Source organism: Lissotriton vulgaris, chromosome 1_2 (assembly GCF_964263255.1).
Source record: "Lissotriton vulgaris chromosome 1_2, aLisVul1.2, whole genome shotgun sequence".
Classification (NCBI taxonomy): Eukaryota; Metazoa; Chordata; class Amphibia; order Caudata; family Salamandridae; genus Lissotriton; species Lissotriton vulgaris.
This window is the reverse complement of record NC_141686.1, coordinates 349,243,445-349,263,833: the sequence shown is the minus strand read 5'-3', so window position 1 is coordinate 349,263,833 and position 20,389 is coordinate 349,243,445. Positions and strand designations below refer to the sequence as shown.

General features: G+C 47.3%; 1 protein-coding gene across 1 annotated transcript; it reads left to right on the top strand.

Annotated features, from left to right (window-relative positions):
* The first annotated feature begins 71 nt into the window (after positions 1–71).
* On the top strand, positions 72–15,457 carry LOC147736761 (uncharacterized). Its single transcript, XM_086953470.1, has 2 exons — positions 72–1,950; positions 14,811–15,457. The coding sequence occupies exons 1-2, from the start codon at positions 72–74 to the stop codon at positions 15,455–15,457; spliced, it is 2,526 nt and encodes an 841-aa protein (XP_086809596.1).
* The last annotated feature ends 4,932 nt before the right edge of the window (positions 15,458–20,389 follow it).

Genomic DNA, 20,389 nt, shown 5'->3' with positions numbered 1-20,389 from the left:
TGTCCTGTGATAACGTGTTGTCTTTTCTCTTTTCCTCTCCTCTGCAGAGACTTGAAAATCAGAGTACCAGAATGGGCAGAAGACGGGCTCCAGGAAAGAAAGTGACAGCGCAGTGTTCATGTGAATCTCTCCATGACATCTCAACTTCAGGATCCCGAAATGGTGCTCAGAGGGACCAGGAGCTGGAACTGCTTCTGGATGACCTCCCCCACATTATCCTTCTATCCATGCTGGAGGAATTGGAAGCCAAACTGGATAACTTGATGAATACTGTGGAGGACGTACCTTCTAGAGTCGCTGGGCTGATTAAGAAAATCTTTATAGAAAAGGATCAAGGTTACCTAGATAATGGTGCAGTGTCTTTGGAGATGGTCTGTCCGGCGAGCATTAGAGATTGTGCTGTTAGCCGGTCTCCTGTGATACCTCAGATGGACAGGCCAGGGGATCCGAGCTTGTGTCTTCAGGCAGTGTTTTCTGATGGGCATGCAGCAAAGCAGGAGTGTACGCTCTCTTCTCCGACTGATGTTCAAGTGCGTCCATATGAGCCAAACCTTTGTCTACAGCCAGTGTTTACAGATCAACGTGACCCACGGGAGGACAAGTGCTTGCAACCTGGGTTTCCAGATGTACATGAATCACAGCAGGACCAGTGCATGCAGCCTGGGTTTCCAGATGTACATAAATCACAGCAGGACCAGTGCATGCAGCCTGGGTTTCCAGATGTACACGAGTCGCAGCGAGAGCAGTGCATGCAACCTGGGTTTCCAGATGGAAATGGACTACAGCTGGATTGTACTCTATCCAGATGCTCTCAGATGGATCCTCCAGGCAGATCACTGGAGGCAAACCTGTGTCTACACTCAGAATTTGTTCTTGGCCAGGCACCAGAGCAAGACCAGAGCATACAGTCAGCGTTCGCAGAAGAGAGGGAGCCAGGTGAGCCCCTGAAGCAAGAACCATCCTCATTGTCTGCTAATAGCTGGGACCAGCAACCGAACCTCTGCCCACACCCAGTATTTCCTGAAGGACACGAACCACAGCAAAACCACTGTATACAACCCGCGCTACCAAATGGGAAGGAACATGATGATCCCTTAGAGGAAGGATTGATGTGTTATGATTTCCAAGATCCCCAGGAGAACCGCAGCCTACGACCCCTGTCACCTGATGGGATGTCATCAGACGAACACATAGAGTCTGGGCTATTGTCCTTGGATGAGTTGGGGTCACAACAAACCCAGCGCCTACAGCAACACCTATGCTTGAAGCAGGAACGTCCTCATGCGCAGGATCCAAACGTGAACTACGAGCTGGAATCTATGCATCCTGAAGCACGGAAACGAGAGCAGAAAGACGAGCTAGAACAGACCTGTGCAGATGCACCGGGGTCAGATCAGAACAACACGGTGGAACCACTGCACACTGCTGCACTGGATCGAGAGAGAGAATCAGTGTTTCCTGAAGCACAAAAAACAGATCAGAACACGGTGGAACCACTGCACACTGCTGCACTGGATCGAGAGAGAGAATCAGTGCTTCCTGAAGCACAAAAAACAGATCAGAACAACACGGTGGAACCACTGCACACTGCTGCACTGGATCGAGAGAGAGAATCGGTGCTTCCTGAAGCACAAAAAACAGATCAGAACAATACGGTGGAACCACTACACACTGAGGAGCAGGATTCAAATCAGAACTACAAGCTAGAACCAGCTTGTACTGATGCACAAGGTTCAGATCTGAGCTACATACTCGAACCACTCCATCCTGAATCACAGCATCAACATCAGAACTGCAAGGCAGAAATGCTCTGTCCAGAAGAGCGGGGTCAGCCTGTGCCCCCAACATGCCTAGAACTGGACACAATTACTGCAGATGAAGACGCCCCCTCAGACTCAATGGAGACAGGACCAACACAGTCACATTTATTGCAATCCAAAGCCACCCCAGGTATGCGTTTCACTATAAATGGACACGCCGAAGGCATACTAACACATGTAACCTCTTTAGAATGAATATGGGCGGATTTTAGTAAGTCTCCGAGGGGATTAATATGGTTTGGGTGGGTGGAACCCCCTGAGAGATACTGACCCCCAGGGTACACAGGGTGCAGATGTGTCCCTGCACTCTTCTCTGGTTCCACACAGGACTGCATCCTTCCTGTGCAGAAACAGTCCTGGTAATGGGACTCTGCATGAGACAAATAGGCCAGTACCTCTCGTCCTTCCTTGTTCGTCCCCATTCCAGGCTGAGGAATTGGAAATAGCGCTATTCATGGGAGGAATTACTGTCTGGAATCAAACTTAATAGTCTGATGCAAGTGATGTGGTATTCATTGAGAATAGAAGACATGCACTGTCTAGAGAGGGAACTGTTTCCTGTTGCACAGTTACAGTGGGTAAAGTGCAGTCATCTCCAGTTCCTGATATAAAAATCCTAGCCTGTATTTAGCCTCAACAGCAGGGTCCACCAAGGATGTTCTTGCCACTGCAGGGTTCTCCAGGACTGCTCACCTTCTCCTGATAGACAGTTACACAAAGTCATTTTTTATGTGTCACTGGTGATTCACCCTCCCAACCTCTAGCTCAGGCCCAAGTGTGTTATGAATTGTTTTATGCGCAGACAAAAGTAGCGATGATCTCCCTACAGCAACATCCTGCCTTTAGCAAACTCTTTAAGTATGTAAAATCTCATCGCATCATGAGTTAGGGTTTGCACACCCGTAGTGCGAGTTATGGATTGTGGTTCTAACTAGAACTTGCATATTGCAGTGGTTTGATCAGTTTTAAGTTTTAACTATAAATGCACTTCACCCTTGTTTTTTAAGCAAATTTTTTTTTTTTTTTAAAGATCCATTAAGGTGTTATAACAAAACCAACTATAATTTCACTTTAACCTTATACAGTGAAAATATATTAGGGATAAAGTACCTCCGGCCACACATTATAAGAATATTGCATGTCAGCGAGGAGTTCTATAACTATATAGAGGAACGAGGCCGAAGGCAGAGTTAATTTATAAGGTTATGTGACTCCGAGGTGACTTGCAGTAATCTTATAATGTGCGCCAGGTGGTACTTTATCTCATATAATTCATGTTCACACCATCACCTTTCCCACAAACCACTTAAAACCTTGTTGCGTAGCTCTTTCATATGAAAGAGCAATTATGTTTGCAAACATGAAGAATAAAAATAAAGCCTCTAGTGCAGAATTAAACACATCAAAAACCTGTGGAATATTTTTTGCACACAGATATTAGAAACAGATCAATACAAGTCATAAAAAGCTGCAGTACCTCGGAACATGTAGAAACATGCAGAAAGATTCCATGATTCCACCTTTCCTCTATCTAAGGAGTTGAATAAATAAGCTTGTTCTCTCTGCTTGTCACAGTAAGCTAGCAAAATAGAGCAGAAGAAAGAAAATCAACATTCCATGTGTTGCTTTAAACAGCTGCTTCAATTATGTTTTGTTAGACCTAGCATCATTGGCGTGGGTCTCCCTTCCTCTTTTCGCTTCCTATCTTTTATGTTGGCTGGATTTAGATGCTCTGGGCACCGTGCCACTGCTAATCACTTGTGCCACAGCACAAATTCTCCCTGTGTAAAGATGACTGTATGAATTAGGATAACCATAATGCCTAGGTCTGTGTAACATGTTCTAATAGCGAGTTACCCTCCATTTCACTGTTACCATCGTTCTCATAGGCCAGAATGGGCAGGTTGACGATTACCTTCTATAATCCTATCTAACCACCAGAACCTGATAGGAACTTCAAGTTTGATATTTTCATGCTCAGGACATTGAGATACACCTTTTTGTAAGAACCATTTATATATCCCATGTTCGAAAATGGCTCTTCTGGAAATGTTGGTGTTTTCTTGCCTAAGCTTTCCTGTAGGCTTTGCTAGTATATGTATTGGCCATCTGGTTTTGGAGCAGCAGGGCCAGCTGGGTCAGACCTGGCTGGAGAGAGAGATCGGTATTCAGAGCATGGGGAGGGGTGACTCTTTGATCTGAGCAAGGCCGTGTCTGGCAAGGTGAATGATGGCTCCACCCCCCCACCCCCCACACTGTGCGTCTGATAAGAGACCCCCGCATTCTGAAAGGGCAAGATGTCGTCTCATAAACCAAGTTCTCGCCGACCCCACCGAACTGGTTCTGACTGGATTGAGTGATTTGTGGCTTTAGAGAACAAAGACTTTTTAGGTATAAAACACTGCCCCGGAACCTTGTCCAGGTGTGTTCTTTCTGGATGTCAAGACGAAACTCTGTCCGAGTGAACAGGGGAAAGGGCTTTTGAAACTTTCACCAAGCTTGCTAAAGAAAATACTCGAGGGCCTGAATCGAGGGCGCCTCCTGCCGAAGTCTCAGGGACATTAGACTTCACCCCGTCAGCCTTCGGAATTCCTGTGTGAGGAATTCTGTTTACAATCTGGAGTCTCTAGTTCTACTGTGAGGAACGCGGACTGGGAACCTTTGCTGAATCAGTGTGGGGCGCTGCAGCTAAGCGAGAGCTGCCGCAACTGAGAGCCTGCCTGAATTTGATCCTCTGGAACCTTTGCTAAATCTGTGTGGGCCGCTGCAGCTAAGAGAGAGCTGTCACCGCTGAGAGCCTGCCTGAATATGAACCTTCGGAACCTTCGCTGAATCTGTGTGGACCCCTGCAGCTAACAGAGAGCTGTAGCGGCTGAGTGCCCACCGTTGTGCCAGCCTGGTCGAGACCATCCTTCATCCTGTGGGCTGCCGTAGCTAAGAGGGAGCTGCTGCCGCTGAGTGCCCTCACCTTTGCCAACTTTGTATCACTGTGATTCGTCCTGTGGGCCACCGCAGCTAAGAGAGAGCTGCTGCCGCTGAATGCCTGCACCTTTGCCAACTTTGTATCACCGTGATTCATCCTGTGGGCCGCCGCAGCTAAGAGAGAGCTGCTGTCGCTGAATGTCCGCACCTTTGCCAACTTTGTATCATCGTGATTCCTCCTGTGGGCCTCCGCAGCTAAGAGAGAGCTGCTGCCGCTGAGAGCCTGCACCTTTGCCAATTTTGTATCACTGTGATTCGTCCTGTGTGCCGCCGCAGCTAAGAGAGAGCTGCTGCCGCTGAGTGCCTGCACTGTTGCCAACTTTGCATCATCATGATTCGTCCTGAGGGCCGCTGCAGCTAAGAGAGAGCTACCGCCGCTGAGTGCCCGCACTTTTGCCAACTTTGCATCATTGGGATCTGTCCTGTGGGCCGCCGCATTTGAGAAAGAGCTGCTGCCGCTGAGCGCCCGCACCTTTGCCAATGTTGCTGCATCGTGATTTGTCCTGTGGGCCGTTGCAGCTAAGGGAGAGCTGCCGCCGCTATGTGCCCGCACCTTGCTCACCATTGTCGAGGATTGATATAATTGCTTTGGAAGCCACATTGGGACTTGTTCAGGACATGGTTCGCTTCTATGAACTTGGAGAGTTGGATGTTGAGGGCCTTTTCGATGACCTGTGGAGGAGTGTGGCTCACTGATTAGAGCGGCAGACCCTGATGCAGAGGTCTGGCCCGGGACCAGGGTTCAATTCCCGACACGGCAGGGTCCTGAGCCCAAAAATGTCCACGGACTCGATAATTCTCGCCTCGGTGCCTATTCTAATCATGGGGTCCCACGCTGCAACTCTGGGCAAAAGCTTGCTTAATCTCCACTACGGCGGCCCACCCGCTACGGGATGCCTGGCTTTCACCTTGGGGATGCCCAGTAGGGGTTATCTCACAGGGAAAAACCAGGACGGGTTCCCAAGGCAAGCGCCTTGATGCCTTCGGGCGATACGTGCCCTATATAAGTCGCAATACATTTACATTTACATTTACATTGGCAAGGGTGGGGAGGAGGGAGATAGGTCTGAGGTACTGGAGGTCTGTCGGGTCTGCAAATGGCTTCTTCAGCAGGGGGGTTGATCTTGGCGTGTTTTCAGGTGGCAGGGAAGGTGGCCGTTTTGATGGCGCAGTTGATGGTGCTGCGGCTGCTCAATGGAAGATGTGATACGGGCAAGGATCCAGTCAAGCTCTGGAGTGGATGCTTGAGTGTGTCATCTGTGGTGAGTGGAGTCCAGTTGAGCATGATATGTTGGGGTAAGGCCTTTTTGTGTGCGGTGGTGGCAGGCATTATAGCAGGGTCTTGGATGTCAAAGCTGTCGTAGTTCTGCCTGATCTTGTGGTGAAGAATGTGCTGAGTTTGTTGCAGAGGTCTTAGGGAGGGTGAAACGTCTGTGGTCTTGCTGTTGGGCCTGAAGAACTCCTTGACGATGGCAAAGACTTCTGTGTTGTTGTGTGCGTAGGCGTTGATTCTGTCTTTGATGACCGTTTTCTTTGTGGTTTTAAGGAGAAGGTGGTGTGCGTTGACAGGGGTTTTCTTGGGTTTCTGGGATTTTGTTGTGCCTCTATCTCTTCTCGAGTTGTCTGCTGGTACGTTTGGACTTGTGGAGGGCTGAAGTGAACCAGGTGGCTTTCTTGAAGTTTTGCCTGCCTGGTGTCTTCTTCAGGGGTGCTGGTGTGTCGGCTCAGTTGGAGATCCATTGATGACGGTTGTGTGCTGCGGTGTTGGCATCTGCTGGTGGTGCGGTCATGCTGAGAAAGTTGACAAGAAGTTCTTCGGTGGCCTTGTTTCAGCTACAACAGATGGGGTGGAGGGGGGGTGAGGGTGGTGGTGAACAGTGGAAATGGCTAAGTGCACATAGTGTGGGTTGATCAGGAAGAGTTTGGTGGTGTGGCTGTAGGTGTGGTTCCCACTGACGGAGAAGATGAGGTCTAGCGTGTGTCTGGCTGTATGGGTCTATGTAGTGACTAGCTGCTTGAGTCCGATGTTGGCGAGGTTCTCCAGTAGGGAGTCTGTGTTTTGGTCACTGGGGTTGTCCAAGTGAAAGTGAAGGTCTCCGAGTAGGATGTAATCGGTGGATGCTAGAGCCTGGTGTGCGATGAGGTCTTCGTTGAAGGTCGGGTGGGGGCTGGGGGTCTTGTAGATTAGGGAGCCACGGAGGGTGGTGTTGGGGTTGCTCTGGATCTGGAAGGGGAGGTGTTCCATGGTAGTCATTGAGTCATTTGAGTAAGTGGTCAGTTGGTGGGTGTTCTTGCGGATGATGGCTTTGCCTTCTCCTGGTCGGTCGACGCTGTATTTGCGGGTGATTTTGTAGCTGCAGGGGATCGCAGTGGCATCACTAATTTTTAAGTCCAACTTTTTGTGCCTTCAGTGGGCATTATCAATCTAGTATGATTGTGAGGTATACCCCCTTACCCTAAGTAGAGCACTGAGAAATGTAAAGAAATTCTATATTTTTAATCTTGCAAGGAAATGATGGCTTTTTTTAACATGTGTTCCAGAGAGTGTCAGTAGTGGGAAAGTTTGCAGATTCGACATCAGTATTCATCCTATGTGCCCGTGTAATTCCCAATTTTTATTCAGGCCCTTGACTTCCTCGGTACCCAGCTCTGTATTAGATCTTAAATCGATTCTTTTCAATTTCTTCTCTTGATCACCTCCTCTGATATAAGGCCAAAGAAACCTAGCTCGTCTACAATGATATCATGGCATTCTACAACATCTCCAGACACTGGTGAATTTAAGCCCGGGTGTTTGATGCCTCTCATGCGCTCCATCACTTGCCAATGAGGAACATCAAGTTGGCCACATATTGTTTTCTGTGTGTACATTCTTTCAAGTATATATACACAGAAATCTGTGCTACAGGTTATGAATTGATTGCTTTTCATGCCTGTTATGTAGAATAACCTCCTTTATTTTGATACCAGATTTACAAGCCATACATTTCCCTCATTTTCCGAAACCTTTTAGATTAGATGACCCCTTTCTTTCATTGGACTATCTATATAGCTATGGGCATGTTTGTCCTCTAAGGATAGGGCTTTACGGTATGTGATGGAGCGATGTGATGTAATATTGTGTCCAATCACCTGATCAGCTTTTAATATTTTCGAGTGTTTAGAATTTGTCTTGCTGCGGTGTACCTCGTATTGTATGTAGTGATGAACCTTACGGTAATATCAGGTCCCTCCTTTGGTGTCTCTGATTTAAAAGTAGTTTATTCATGTGGGTGCTCGCTTGGCTGCTGGCCGCTTACTTTTTTCTTCATTCTTATACACTTCTTGGCTATCACAGTTTCTACGGGTCCGTAGCATTTCACCATAGGGGATACTTTCTATCAGTTTCTGTGGATGCACGCTATTCACAACGCCCTGCTTTTTCCTTTCTAGGTAGGCTTGTAACCATGTGTGCTTCTCTAGCTCAGTATGGATAGCCAGATAATTTATAGATTTATTTCTTATCTAATGAATGAATTTTCGGTTGAGATCAGTTTTTGTCTGTCTCTGGAGTAATCTTTTAGACTTTTCCCTACTTCAGTCCCACAGCAGGGAAAGGTCATCTATATACCGGATCCAAATCAGCGCATGGTTTGTCATGTTTTCATTCTGTGATGTCCAGACCACCTGTTAGAAAGGCGATCTTTGCCACCAATGTTAGAAAGGCGATCTTAGGGGGGGAGGCAGAGGCTATCTGGCCGACCACCCCGAGACCCACCTCTCCTTATGGAACTGGCCGAGCGCCGTCGAGAGGCCTCCTGGCGAGGTTCCTCTCCTAGGATCGTACAGGCGAACAATCACACTACTACAGATAGACACCACACAAGGATAGATTCTTAATGTCTTTATCAGCAATCAAGGCAGGTTATCTCAGCAATATATGTACAAATGGATCGAGGGATCCTTAAGGTCTTAGTATCTGCGGGCAGGGGGTAGCAGGACAGTCTTGGTACCAGTCTGGTACAGGGATACCCTACGCTCAGCTCTCAATCCTCGAACTGGGGGGTTCCTCGGGGTCGGGCCGCGGCAGCGCCAGCAGGGCTCCGAAGATGGTTTCAGCGAGGTTGGTCCGCGGCAGCACCAGCAGGGCTCCGAAGATGACTTCAGCGAGGTCGAGCCGCGGCAGCGCCAGCAGGGCTCCGAAGATGGTTTCAGCGAGGTTGGGCCGCGGCAGCGCCAGCAGGGCTCCGAAGATGACTTCAGCAAGGTCGAGCCGCGGCAGCGCCAGCAGGGCTACGAAGATGATTTCAGCAAGGTCAAGCCGCGGCAGCGCCAGCAGGGCTCTAAGGATGGTTACAGGGTTCGAAGTAGGCGAGTTCTTCTCAGGGTCTCTCGACTCCAGGATACAACTACCGACCCATTTCAGAGCTGCCCCAGATATAGGTCTGGAGTCCTTTGATGTCCGGACCCTCGCACCTGGGGGTCAGAGGGGCCGGGATGAGAGTGTCCAGACACCCAGCAGGGGGGTGGAGCCAGCACCCAGGGCGGCCGGAGGGCGATCAAAACCAGGCGTCCGGGGACGGCTGGAGGGCCATCGAAACTCTCCTCTTCCTTGATCCGTCAAGTGGCCGCTTTACCACCTGGTCCGACCTTGGTGCCTCGATGTCGGGGCTTCGTTGGGGCCGTGGCCGAGGTCGGGCCGAGGCCACGGGGCCCGGACGTGGAAGGCCCAAGATGGAGTCGGGGCCTGTGAGGGTGGCCCGGGATAGGGGTCGGACCAGCAGCGTGGGGCGAGTAGGGGTCGCCATGTTCTGGAGGGGGAGAGCCGGGGGTCGCCATGCGTGGCGGCTCTCGTGAAGGCTGAAGGGGTTAGCTTCAGACCGGAGGACAGGGGTCGATGTCGTCCAGGGCCCGCCATGCGGGAGGAGTGGGACCACGCCGCGAGGCCGGGTCCAACACCACCTGTTATGTGCCCGGGTAGGCCCATGTAGTGAAGTAGCTCATTTCATATATTGTCCTATTTTTTACATTAACATTTCTGCTGTGACCTTTTGCACATATTTACATGCACAACAATTTTGGATTGGTTTCTTTGACACTACTTTGTTTACACATCTAGCTTCGCACAACATTATCACGATGCCTCGAATGCTAAGTACAAGGCCTCATGACGCACTATGTACAAATGTCGTATCTTCATCTACAGGGTGACAGGGCTATCTACATATCTATAACATTGTCTAACCTATACGTACATCACAAAGATGGTTTCTATTATAAATAATGAGCATCCCAATAGATTAGTAGAGGAGGCGCTACAGCTGACATACAGGGTCCGTGCAGGCTGAGACTTCACTATGCAGCGGGCTGGCATCTCCGTGGTCGGTGTTCAGTTTGTAACCAATGTGTGGCTTGCATTCTCTCCTGTCATGTCCCTTAGTGGGGATTCTTGGCTTCGCACCCACACACGCTCTAGGTACATGCAGAGTAGGGAGTGCATAGTAGGAGTCCGCCTGATTACTGCCTTGTTTATATGCCTGCATATATACATTGTTTTAGCACCATGTTAGAACTATATCCACTATTTACGTGCTTGTAATCGCTTTCAGCTGCTTCGGTCTACTGATTATTGCAGCTTATGTATTCTATACAAGAATAACGTTGGTTCAATAAATATATTAAAAACGTCCCTCTGTGTTTTCTCTGTATATTTCTCTGAGAGCAAGTAAGCTTGAGTGACTGAGCAAAAGGTTCTGTTCCGTTTCCAAGATCCCTGAGGGGTCAGGGTTGTCACGTTCAGAGGTTGCCAGAAACCATTCGCTTTCTGGTAAGGTTAGGGAGTCTTATGGTGGCACTGTGAGCTAGCTGGTCTCTAGGTCAACTCATCCTGCGGAGGTGCCCGGAGCCAGCGAAGGCACCTCATCCAAAGTTTATGATGTCCAACAAACGCGCAAGTCCTACAGATTAGTGGGAACTACACGACACACCTGTTCCTTCCACCAGACCACAAATACATTTGCATAGCTTGAAAAACAGGTGCGGATTGCTGTCCCTGAGATTTGTCTGTAATATCTATTGTTAAATATGAGAATATTGTTATTTAGGCAAAGGTCATGGTCCTAAGCATCCATGTATAGTCATATGGAGATATTGGTCTATTGCAAAAAGCATGTTCGTAGGCTCTTAGACCTTGCATGTGTTGTATACATAATTAGCAAGATCACATCCTAGGTGATTGTCAAATATGATTGTCTCCTGTGTATATTTTTTGTAGAAAATAATTCTCACTATCTATATAATATGATGGGAGGCTCTCCACAAGAATCAGCAATACATGGTTTTAGTTTATTGCTGTGCTTTCCAGTGAGCTATTGTTGGAGGGCACTACACGCCCGCTTGTTCTTGCATACATTTGTTAGAAGGTAAAATGTAAATGTAAATGTGTTGTATTTGTATAGCGCGAACAGTAACCCGTAAGCATCCCGGCGCTTGTACTCCTACCACAGGGGAACCCCTCCTGGCTTTTCCTTGTGAGGTGTCCACTCCTGGGCATCCCATGGTGAAACCAGGCATCCCTTGTGTATCAGGGCCGTTGTGGAGACTAAGCAAGCTATTGCCCAGAGTTGCAGCGTGGGGCCCATGCTTAGATTCAGCACTGAGGCGAGAATATCTAGTCAGACAAATTTAAGCCTGATCCCGCCAAGGAGGGAATCGAACCCTGGTCCCTGGCCAACGCTCTGCATCAAGGTCTGCCGCTCTAACCATTGAGCCACACTTCTTGGCATGTTACAGTAGAGGGTAGTGTTTTACACAAATGGAAATTTTACCATTCCCATTTCACAACAATCCGTATTTAATAATTATTGAAAAGCCTTTCGTTCATAATTGCAAACCATCATTAAAACCACATTCTTGCACTTTATCGGATGGCATTGGTACTTATGTTGTCATTACGGAATGTGTTAATGGCCTCCCTTTGTCCATTACTCAAGTTGGATCTGATTCGTCCCTTCTTGCCTTGACTGGTGAACAATTTATTTGAACAAGTCTTTGGCGACCGAGTCAGTAAAGACATCCAGATTATCATGAGGCAAGAAGGAGTTATATGCAGCTTGGTTTTTTAAGCGAGTTAGGCTTCCCTGATCTATCTGTGCCCCCTTTCCAAGCAACGCTTCCCGCTCTTTCGTTGCACATATATTTCCATTATCCAGACCAGCCAATGTCATGGAGTATCAGCGTCTCTTGAACACAAGTCATGTTTTCTGTATTGGGCTCCTCTATTCTCATGTTCATTGGCTTGGGTCTGATTTTATGTTGATATCTTAGAAACGAAAATATGTCAATTCTACCTGAACTGTAATCTAAGTCCCTACTGGGGCAGAAATATAAGCCAAGGTTCTGGATATTTAGTTCATCCATTGTCAGTTAATGTTGTGATGAGTTAATAATGGAGAATTCATTAATTTCTCTTCCTATGGGGTGAGTTATCTTTTCCATTTGCTCTTTCCTGTCTTTCTCTTCCTCTGTTTGTGTGGATATTCCATTGTCCGTCCTTGTCCCAGTAAACCCTACTCAGCGAAAAAAGTGGCAAGTAGGTTTTTTTCCTAGGTAGTTGCTAGCAGAGTCGGCTGAGTCACCTTCTGAGCTTGATTCCTCTGTCAGAAGTTCATGTCGTCTTTGTGTCAATGGAATTTTGACTGCTCTCCTTACTTATTCGTCTCATCTTACAAAGTTTTAGACTCTTTGAGGACAGTAGTCTTGCTTTTCCCTTTAAAAGTTCCTCTTTTGTCGCTATTACCTCTTTCTTATCACTTGTTCATCATTCTTGTTGTCCTTAAGTTCATCTCTTATTTTCAAGTGCAACAAATGTGAGGTTGGAGAACTCCATCGGACTGCAGACTTAGAACTATAACAAAAAAAACAAGTTAGCAGGCCTTTTCCATCTATGAACTCATGATCTGGAACAACATCCCTGTATCCATCAGGACCGCCCGACATTGCTCCCGTTTAGGAAAGAGTTGAGGACTCCCTTCTTTAAACATAATTTATGCTCGTCTTTGGCTCTAGCTTCAGGCTAGGTTTGCAGTATAGGACTAACATATATATATACATACATAAAGAAGCTGGCCAAGCCTACACTAACGTTTGAATACTTTTGAAAAAACTCTTGTGAAAATGTTCATGGGAAAGTTTGGAATGGTTATCCCACCAGAGCACCCCTGGCATCCAATTAAGATTTTATCAAGAGTAACAAGTCCACCTTTTAAGCCACTACATGCCTGCAAGCCTTAATGGAGATAGTTGTCTAACTAGTAGCAGTCACTTCCTCAAACAGTTAGCAAACTACACGCCCCATAAGTAGATGAACAGTTCCTGCAAGTTTACAAAGACAAAGTTAAATATGCACCCAGAGTTAAACATGCACTCATGCTCTGCATTATCAGAATTGAAAATGTATGAAAAATAAGACCGTTTTTTGCACCGGCACAATTTGGCAAATGGTTTTCTACTCGTGCGGAGACTAGGGGTGTGCGGAATTTGCGTAGTCATGTTACGCAAAGCTCTGTGAAAAAAATCTCCGTGAGCACGCAGAATTCTGCGAACACGCTGAATTGATTCTTCCGCCTGTTCACAATGCTTTTTTCCTGTTCGCGAACGCTGTTTGCGTGCTGGGGGGAAATATCTTGCAAACACACATCTTGAAAGCGTGAACAAGCAAAAAATTCAGCAAAGCCGCAGATATCGGAAGTTTTGGCAATTCCATTTTCTCTGCGGAACGCGAAATTACCCAAATTCCACAAATGCCGCAAGTGGAACTGAATTTACCGCCCAGGCCTAGCGGAGGCACCACATAGAAATCCACGTGTGATAAAGATGCAACCATGGATTTTCTACCCAACATACCTCTAGTAGATATTTGTAAAGCAGAAACATGTGGTTCTGTGCATCTTTTCATAAAATATTTCTCTGGTGACTTCAATGCAAGCAAGATACCCAGAAGGGTTTAATTGTTCTAAGCATATTAGTAACTCAATTAGCCATTCTTTCCTTTCAATCAATCAATCAGCGGTTTATATGCAACTCACCCGTGAGGGTCTTAAGGCACTGTGGGGGGGGGGGGGGAGCAGCTCCGGGTCAGTCGAAAAGCCAGGTTTTGAGGCCCCTCCTGAACGTGTGGAGGGTTGGGGAGCGCCTGATGTTGACCAGGAGCTCGTTCTAGGATTTGGCTGCGATGTAGGAGAAGGTTCTCCCACCGTTTCTGTTTCTTCGGATGGGGGGAACTCTGCCAGGGCGAGGTCAGTGGAGCAGAGGTTCCTCTTTGGTAGGTGGAAACATATTCGGTCATTGAGGTATGGAGGTCCGATGTTGAGGAATTTGTAGGCGTGGGTGAGGAGTTTGAAGGTGATCCTCTTCTCAACGGGAAGCAAGTGGAGACTTTGTAGGTATTGGGTCATATGTTTGTGGTGTGGTTTCCCTAGAATGAGCCTGGCTGCGGCGTTCTGGACCTTACCTATTCTTTTAAGTTATGGCACAACCTGTGATGTGCCACAGCTTGCTGCAAATGGAAAATGTTACTCACTTGCAAATACAATCAGTTTATCATGTTGCAGGCTCACATGCATCACCCACTTGCTGTATGGTTGGAAAGTATATAGGTTGCTCAGATTAAGCAGTTTATTTTTTTAATTTTACACATATAAGCAGTCGTACTCCGATGGAGAAAACAACACAATGATTTTAATTGGAGTCTGTGCACTGATGCATTATGCCTTTCTGGTATGGGATTACGAGTCGTTCTCCCGATCAAAACTCAATCTTAAATTAATTATTTTTAGTAGTCAGAACCCAACCCATGAGAGATCACCACATGTGAACGGCATAACTACAAGCAGCAAATGATTGTTCACAGGTAGTAACATTTTCCTTCCTTCCTAGATATTACTGTCCACCTTTCTCATATTATAACCGTGCATTTCTTTCAAGAAATATTTCCCATGTATAATTCTCAGTGTTCATTTCATTCTGCAGCACAGCAGTCGCAGACAGAAAGTATGAATGGGAAAGAGAAACGTAAAGCTTCTGCAGGAAGGAAGAATTTTGCTTTTAAAATGAATGAAAGAAAACACCAAGGAATAGGCAGAAGACAGAATTTTAACAATAAAACACTATGCACCAGCGTAAGAGCTTATGCCTGTGCTGAGTGTAAGAAGGCATTTAATGGAAAGACGCAGCTTTTACTGCACAAACAAACACACACAGATCGGTATCCCTACACTGAGCATGAAATGAGGTTTGCTGATAAGGCAACACATGAAAAAACTCACAAAGGAGAGCGGCCCTTTCACTGCAATATCTGTGAGAAAAGTTTTACTCAGAAGGGAAATCTTCTACAGCATCAAAGAACACACACAGGGGAGAGGCCTTATCACTGCACTGCGTGTTCTAAGAGGTTTTCTTCGAAGGCGACCCTTGTACGCCATCAAAGCGTACACACAGGAGAGAGACCTTATCACTGCACTGTGTGTTCCAAGAGGTTTTCTCAGAAGGCCACCCTTGTACGGCATCAAAGCGTACACACAGGAGAGAAGCCTTATCACTGCACTGTGTGTAGCAAGAGCTTTGATCTTAAGGCAAGCCTTGTACGCCATCAAAGAACACACAGGCGACGGCCATGACTCCGTACAGGATATGGAAACTGCTGTAAACAAAAGGTGGTGCTCAGCAACCACAAGTAACACATACAAGATGGAAGCCTTCTTGAAGCACTGCCAAAAAACCTTAATTTAAAAAAAAATCTGATCTTTTACATCATCTAAGAATCTACAGCTAAAGTTAGATCTCCTATGACATCTAACAATCCTTCCGGGCTGAGATCCTCCCTTTCCTCTGAATGTCAGAAGAGCTTTGAGTTAAAGGACAAACTGTAACGTTCGCAGTGTCTCCAAACAGAATGTAGGTTCTTCAACGTCACTAACATCACTTCACCATGCAACGAACTTCGTAGAGGCTGCTTTACTGCGAATTAAACCTCTCAGACTCTCATGAAATGTGTGCAGTGTTGAGGACATGTTACCAAGTGTGGATCATAAACTATCCTGATAAACATAACGTCTGGGATTCAACAACAAATTATTGAAAGACCTGAGCACATGGGAAAAAGAAACTAGGAGAAGAAATAGGAATCAAAAACCACTTGAGGGCAAAAAATATAAACTCCGTTCATCACTAAAGCAGGAACATCTACTCCCTATCAGTATCTTCAGACCAGCTTTGTAAATATTCTGTACAACCCATCCAGGCTGAGAGATCAAAAGAGGATTCATGACTGTCCAGATTCTAAAAACATACAAAGGTGGCACCAACCATATCATTCTGCAGTTTCAACTGCCGAGACCGTGACACAATTCACAATGTTTTGAGATGGTTTACTCTGGTGAGAATTTTCTTTTTTTTTTGATAATCAATTTTATTATCATTTGAAAGGAAAAACAAAGACAGCATACATCTTACACAGTAAAGCCAATTCCATCTCCAACAGACAGTAAAAAACCCAAATGTGTGGGTAGGAGTATTTATGCAAGCCACCCAAGCTGGAAAGCAGTCCCCTGTTACATGGGAGAGACAAAGCTTGCAATTTAAAACAGTAGGTTCAGCCATTTGCCCCAAATCCTATGGCATCTTCTGGACAACCATGTTCCTCCTGGGCCACTCACCAATCCACTCCCTGGTGCGTCTTTCGCAGGGTAGGGGGGTTGGGCTGGGCCCAGGCTGCAGCAATATCTCATTTAGCCACAGCGACCGCTGTTCCCTGAAAATGTTTGTACGCTCTAGAGCAGTCCAAACCTTCAAATACACCCAGGTGAAGATGTAAGGGATCGTGTGGAACCTGCCAACCCAAGGTCTGTGTGAGCTCAGATTTCACCTCGGACCAGAAAGGGTCAAGGCCTGGGCAAAGCAAACTATATGGTAGAAGTCGGCCGGAGTTTGGCCGCTATTTTGTCAGAATTAAATACCCAAAAACTAACGTTCACATACATTACAAAACAAAGCAGATTGTCCGATAAAGACACTGTAAGGAGTATTTCATCTCATTGTGTGATGTGTTTTGTGAGGTCAATTGTGTCCTGTTCTAGTGTGAGGGGTGAGATTGACAACTAGACAAAGGACACTGCCGCAGTGAGTTGTTTGCCAAGAATGTCTTATTTTACGCAATAAAACGTTGCTAATAAACCAATCTGCCTGCCTGTTCCATGTGGTGATGAGACTGGAGATACTTCAAACTCATCAGTACGTTCAGAGTGTCTGTTTTCTATCTTGGTGATTAGTCTGTCCCGGACGAGGTGGGGAGGAATTTACGCCCCCCTGCAGACCTTCCACCACCTTCCCCTAAGATGTGAGGCGTTCCAGTGTTTAGTTCGCTCCATCGCTGTGTTTATTAGAGTAGTGCAAGCGTTACAAGTTCACTTTGCACTGTTGATGTTTCGGAAGACAACTTTTGAAGTTTAATAGTGTAATTGCTTTGGGAACACCTTTGTCCCTTGTACCTTTTCCTTCACTGAGCGTATTGGTTGGCTTAAACTAGTCCGATTACTCTGGACATTGTGCCATCTGTGAGCGCACAAGGCGTGCCTCCAAACTATTATATGGAAGCAACAGCACTAGTGTATGAAGTCTTGAATCATCCTGGTGAATGTTGTGTCCCCCACAAGATCCACCCATAGTCATCATTGACCAAGAAGCAAGGGACCGACAGATAACCCCCCTTTTGGCTGCTCTGGGGTCACTCAGACACCAGTGCCGATGTCGCCACCCCTATCCCCGACAATGTTTAACATCTACGTCTCTCCTTGGGCCAGACTTATCAGGAGGCATGGATTTGCCCTGGTCTCATGTGCTGATGATTCTCAGCTTGTTATCTCTATCTTCAATCAGCCTGAGGCCACAGCCGCCGGGTTTCATGCTTCTCTCACTGAGATCATGACCAGGATGAACCATAGCTTCCTGAAAATGAACACTGACAAAACGGAGGTGATCAAGTTTGGCCCAGGCCGGTGCCTGTGGAAACTCTTACACTAACTATCTAATGGTAACTCTTACACTATGTATCTAACGCTAATCCTTACACTATCTAACCCTAACTCGTACACTATTTAACCCTAACTCTTACACTAGCTAACCCTAACTCTTACACTATCTAATGCTAAATCTTCTACTAACTATCTAACCCTAACTCTTGCACTAACTTTCTAACCCTAACTCTTACACTAACTATCTAACGCTAACACTTACTGTTGGACCGGCCTCGTGGCGTGGTCCCACTCCTCCCGCATGATGGGCCTGGGACGACATCAACCCCTGTCCTCCGGCCGAGGGCGACACCCTCCAACCCTCACGAGAGCCGCCCTCCGTGCGACCGCCGGCTCTCCCCCTCTCTAGAACTCGGCAACCCCTACTCGCCCCACTCTGCGGGTCTGACCCTTATCCCGGACCACCACCTCAGACCCCGACTCCATCTTGGATCCTCCACGACCAGGCCCCGTGCCCTCAGCCCGACCTTGGCCGCGGGCCCAGCGAAGCCCCGACATCGAGGCACCAAGTTCCAACCAGGTGGTAAAGCGGCCACTTGACGGAACAATGAGGAGAAGGGTTTCGATGGTCCTCCAGCCATCCAGCGACGCCTGGTTTCGATCACCTCCGGCCTCCCTGGGCGCTGGCTCCGCCCCCCTGCTGGGTGTCTGGACACACTCCTCCCGGCCCCTCCGACCCCCCAGGTGCGAGGGTCCGGACATCAAAGAACACCAGACCTATATCTGGGGCAGCCCTGGAACAGGTCGGCAGTTGTGTCCTAGAGTTGAGAGACCCCGAGACGAACTCATCCACGTGAAACCCGTAACCCCCCTTTTGGAGCCCTGCTGGCGCTGCCGCGGCCCATCTTTGTTGAAACCACCTTCTGGAGCCCTGCTGGCGCTGCCGCGGCTCATCTTCGTTGAAACCACCTTCTGGAGCCCTGCTGGCGCTGCCGCGGCCCATCTTCGTTGAAACCATCTTCTGGAGCCCTGCTGGCGCTGCCGTGGCCCATCTTCGTTGAAACCACCTTCTGGAGCCCTGCTGGCGCTGCCGCGGCCCATCTTCGTTGAAACCATCTTCTGGAGTCTTGCTGGCGCTGCCGCGGCCCATCTTCGTTGAAACCATCTTCTGGAGCCCTGCTGGCGCTGCCGCGGCCCATCTTCGTTGAAATCACCTTCTGGAGCCCTGCTGGCGCTGCCGCGGCCCATCTTCGTTGAAACCATCTTCTGGAGTCCTGCTGGCGCTGCCGCGCCCCATCTTCGTTGAAACCACCTTTGGAGCCCTGCTGGCGCTGCCGCGGCCCATCTTCGTTGAAACCATCTTCTGGAGCCCTGCTGGCGCTGCCGCAGCCCCTCTTCATTGAAACCATCCTTGGAGCCCCGCTGGCACTGCAGCGGCCCGACCTGGAGGAACCCTCCCGGGCTCGAGGATTGAGAGCTGAGCGAAGGGTATCCCCGTATCAGGCTGGTACCAAGACTGTCCCGCTACCCCCTACCCTCAGTGACTAAAACCCGAGAGGACCCCTTGGTCCAGTTGAACCTGTACCGTTACCTGCCTTAATTGTTCATAAAAACGTTAAGAATCTATCCTTGTGTGGTGTCCATCTGTAGTGGAGTGATTACTCGTCTGTACGATCCTAGGGGAGGAACCTCGCCAGGAGGCCTCTCGACTTCGCTCGACCAATTCTAAGATCCCCTTTCTAACACTTACTCTAACTATCTAACGGCTTGCACTAACTGTCTAACCCTAACTCTTACACTAACTATCTAACCCTAACTCTTACACTAACACTAAATCTTACACTAACTATCTAACGCTAACTCTTACACTAACTATCTAATACTAACTCTTACACTAACTGTCTAACGCTAACTCTTTTGGAATGTTGATATGGGATGCAATCCAGTTACCTCTTAATTCCATTGGAATACCTCAATACAGTATTATCTTGCCGAACTCATCATGAACAGAACATAGGACAGAGCACAGTGTATTTAAATAGTTGGAGATGTACTCTAAAGTTTTACATTTCCTGGCAGTAAAAACCCCACAAATTCATTTTTCACCACTGTGAGGCCTACCTCTTCCAAAGGATAATATTGGATTACCTTTTTACCTTTAATAAGAGATAAGGTTTGTTTGGGAGCGGGTAGTAATATCATGTTTGGTGTGTGAAGAATTGTAATTTAAAACCCTCTGTAGTGGTAAAGTCAGATTATAAGACACAATTTTAGAAATGCCACTTTTAAAAAGTTGCTATGCAACAACTACTGGGTATTTACGGGAGAGAACAATTTATTTTAAGCTAGAGGAGTCTGGTCCTGATTAACTAGGACGTGTCAATGAATGGTGTGAAACATAAATGATTTTTAAACACAGAAAATTAAATTAATAAGCACCACAGACTTAGAAAAATGTATTCTCTCAATAAATCTGACCTCATGCCCTTTCTTCTTCAATGGTTCCTTTTTAGGACCCTTACAGAACTTGAATACACTTGATCGTTCCTCTCAGACCGCGACACAATAGAGGGCCTGGGT

Coding starts and splice junctions, on each gene's coding strand:
- LOC147736761 (XM_086953470.1), top strand. CDS start 72: ATGGGCAGAAGACGGGCTCCAGGAAAGAAAGTGACAGCGCAGTGTTCA. Junction 1,951..14,810: donor GCAATCCAAAGCCACCCCAG/GTATGCGTTTCA, acceptor TTCATTCTGCAG/CACAGCAGTCGCAGACAGAA.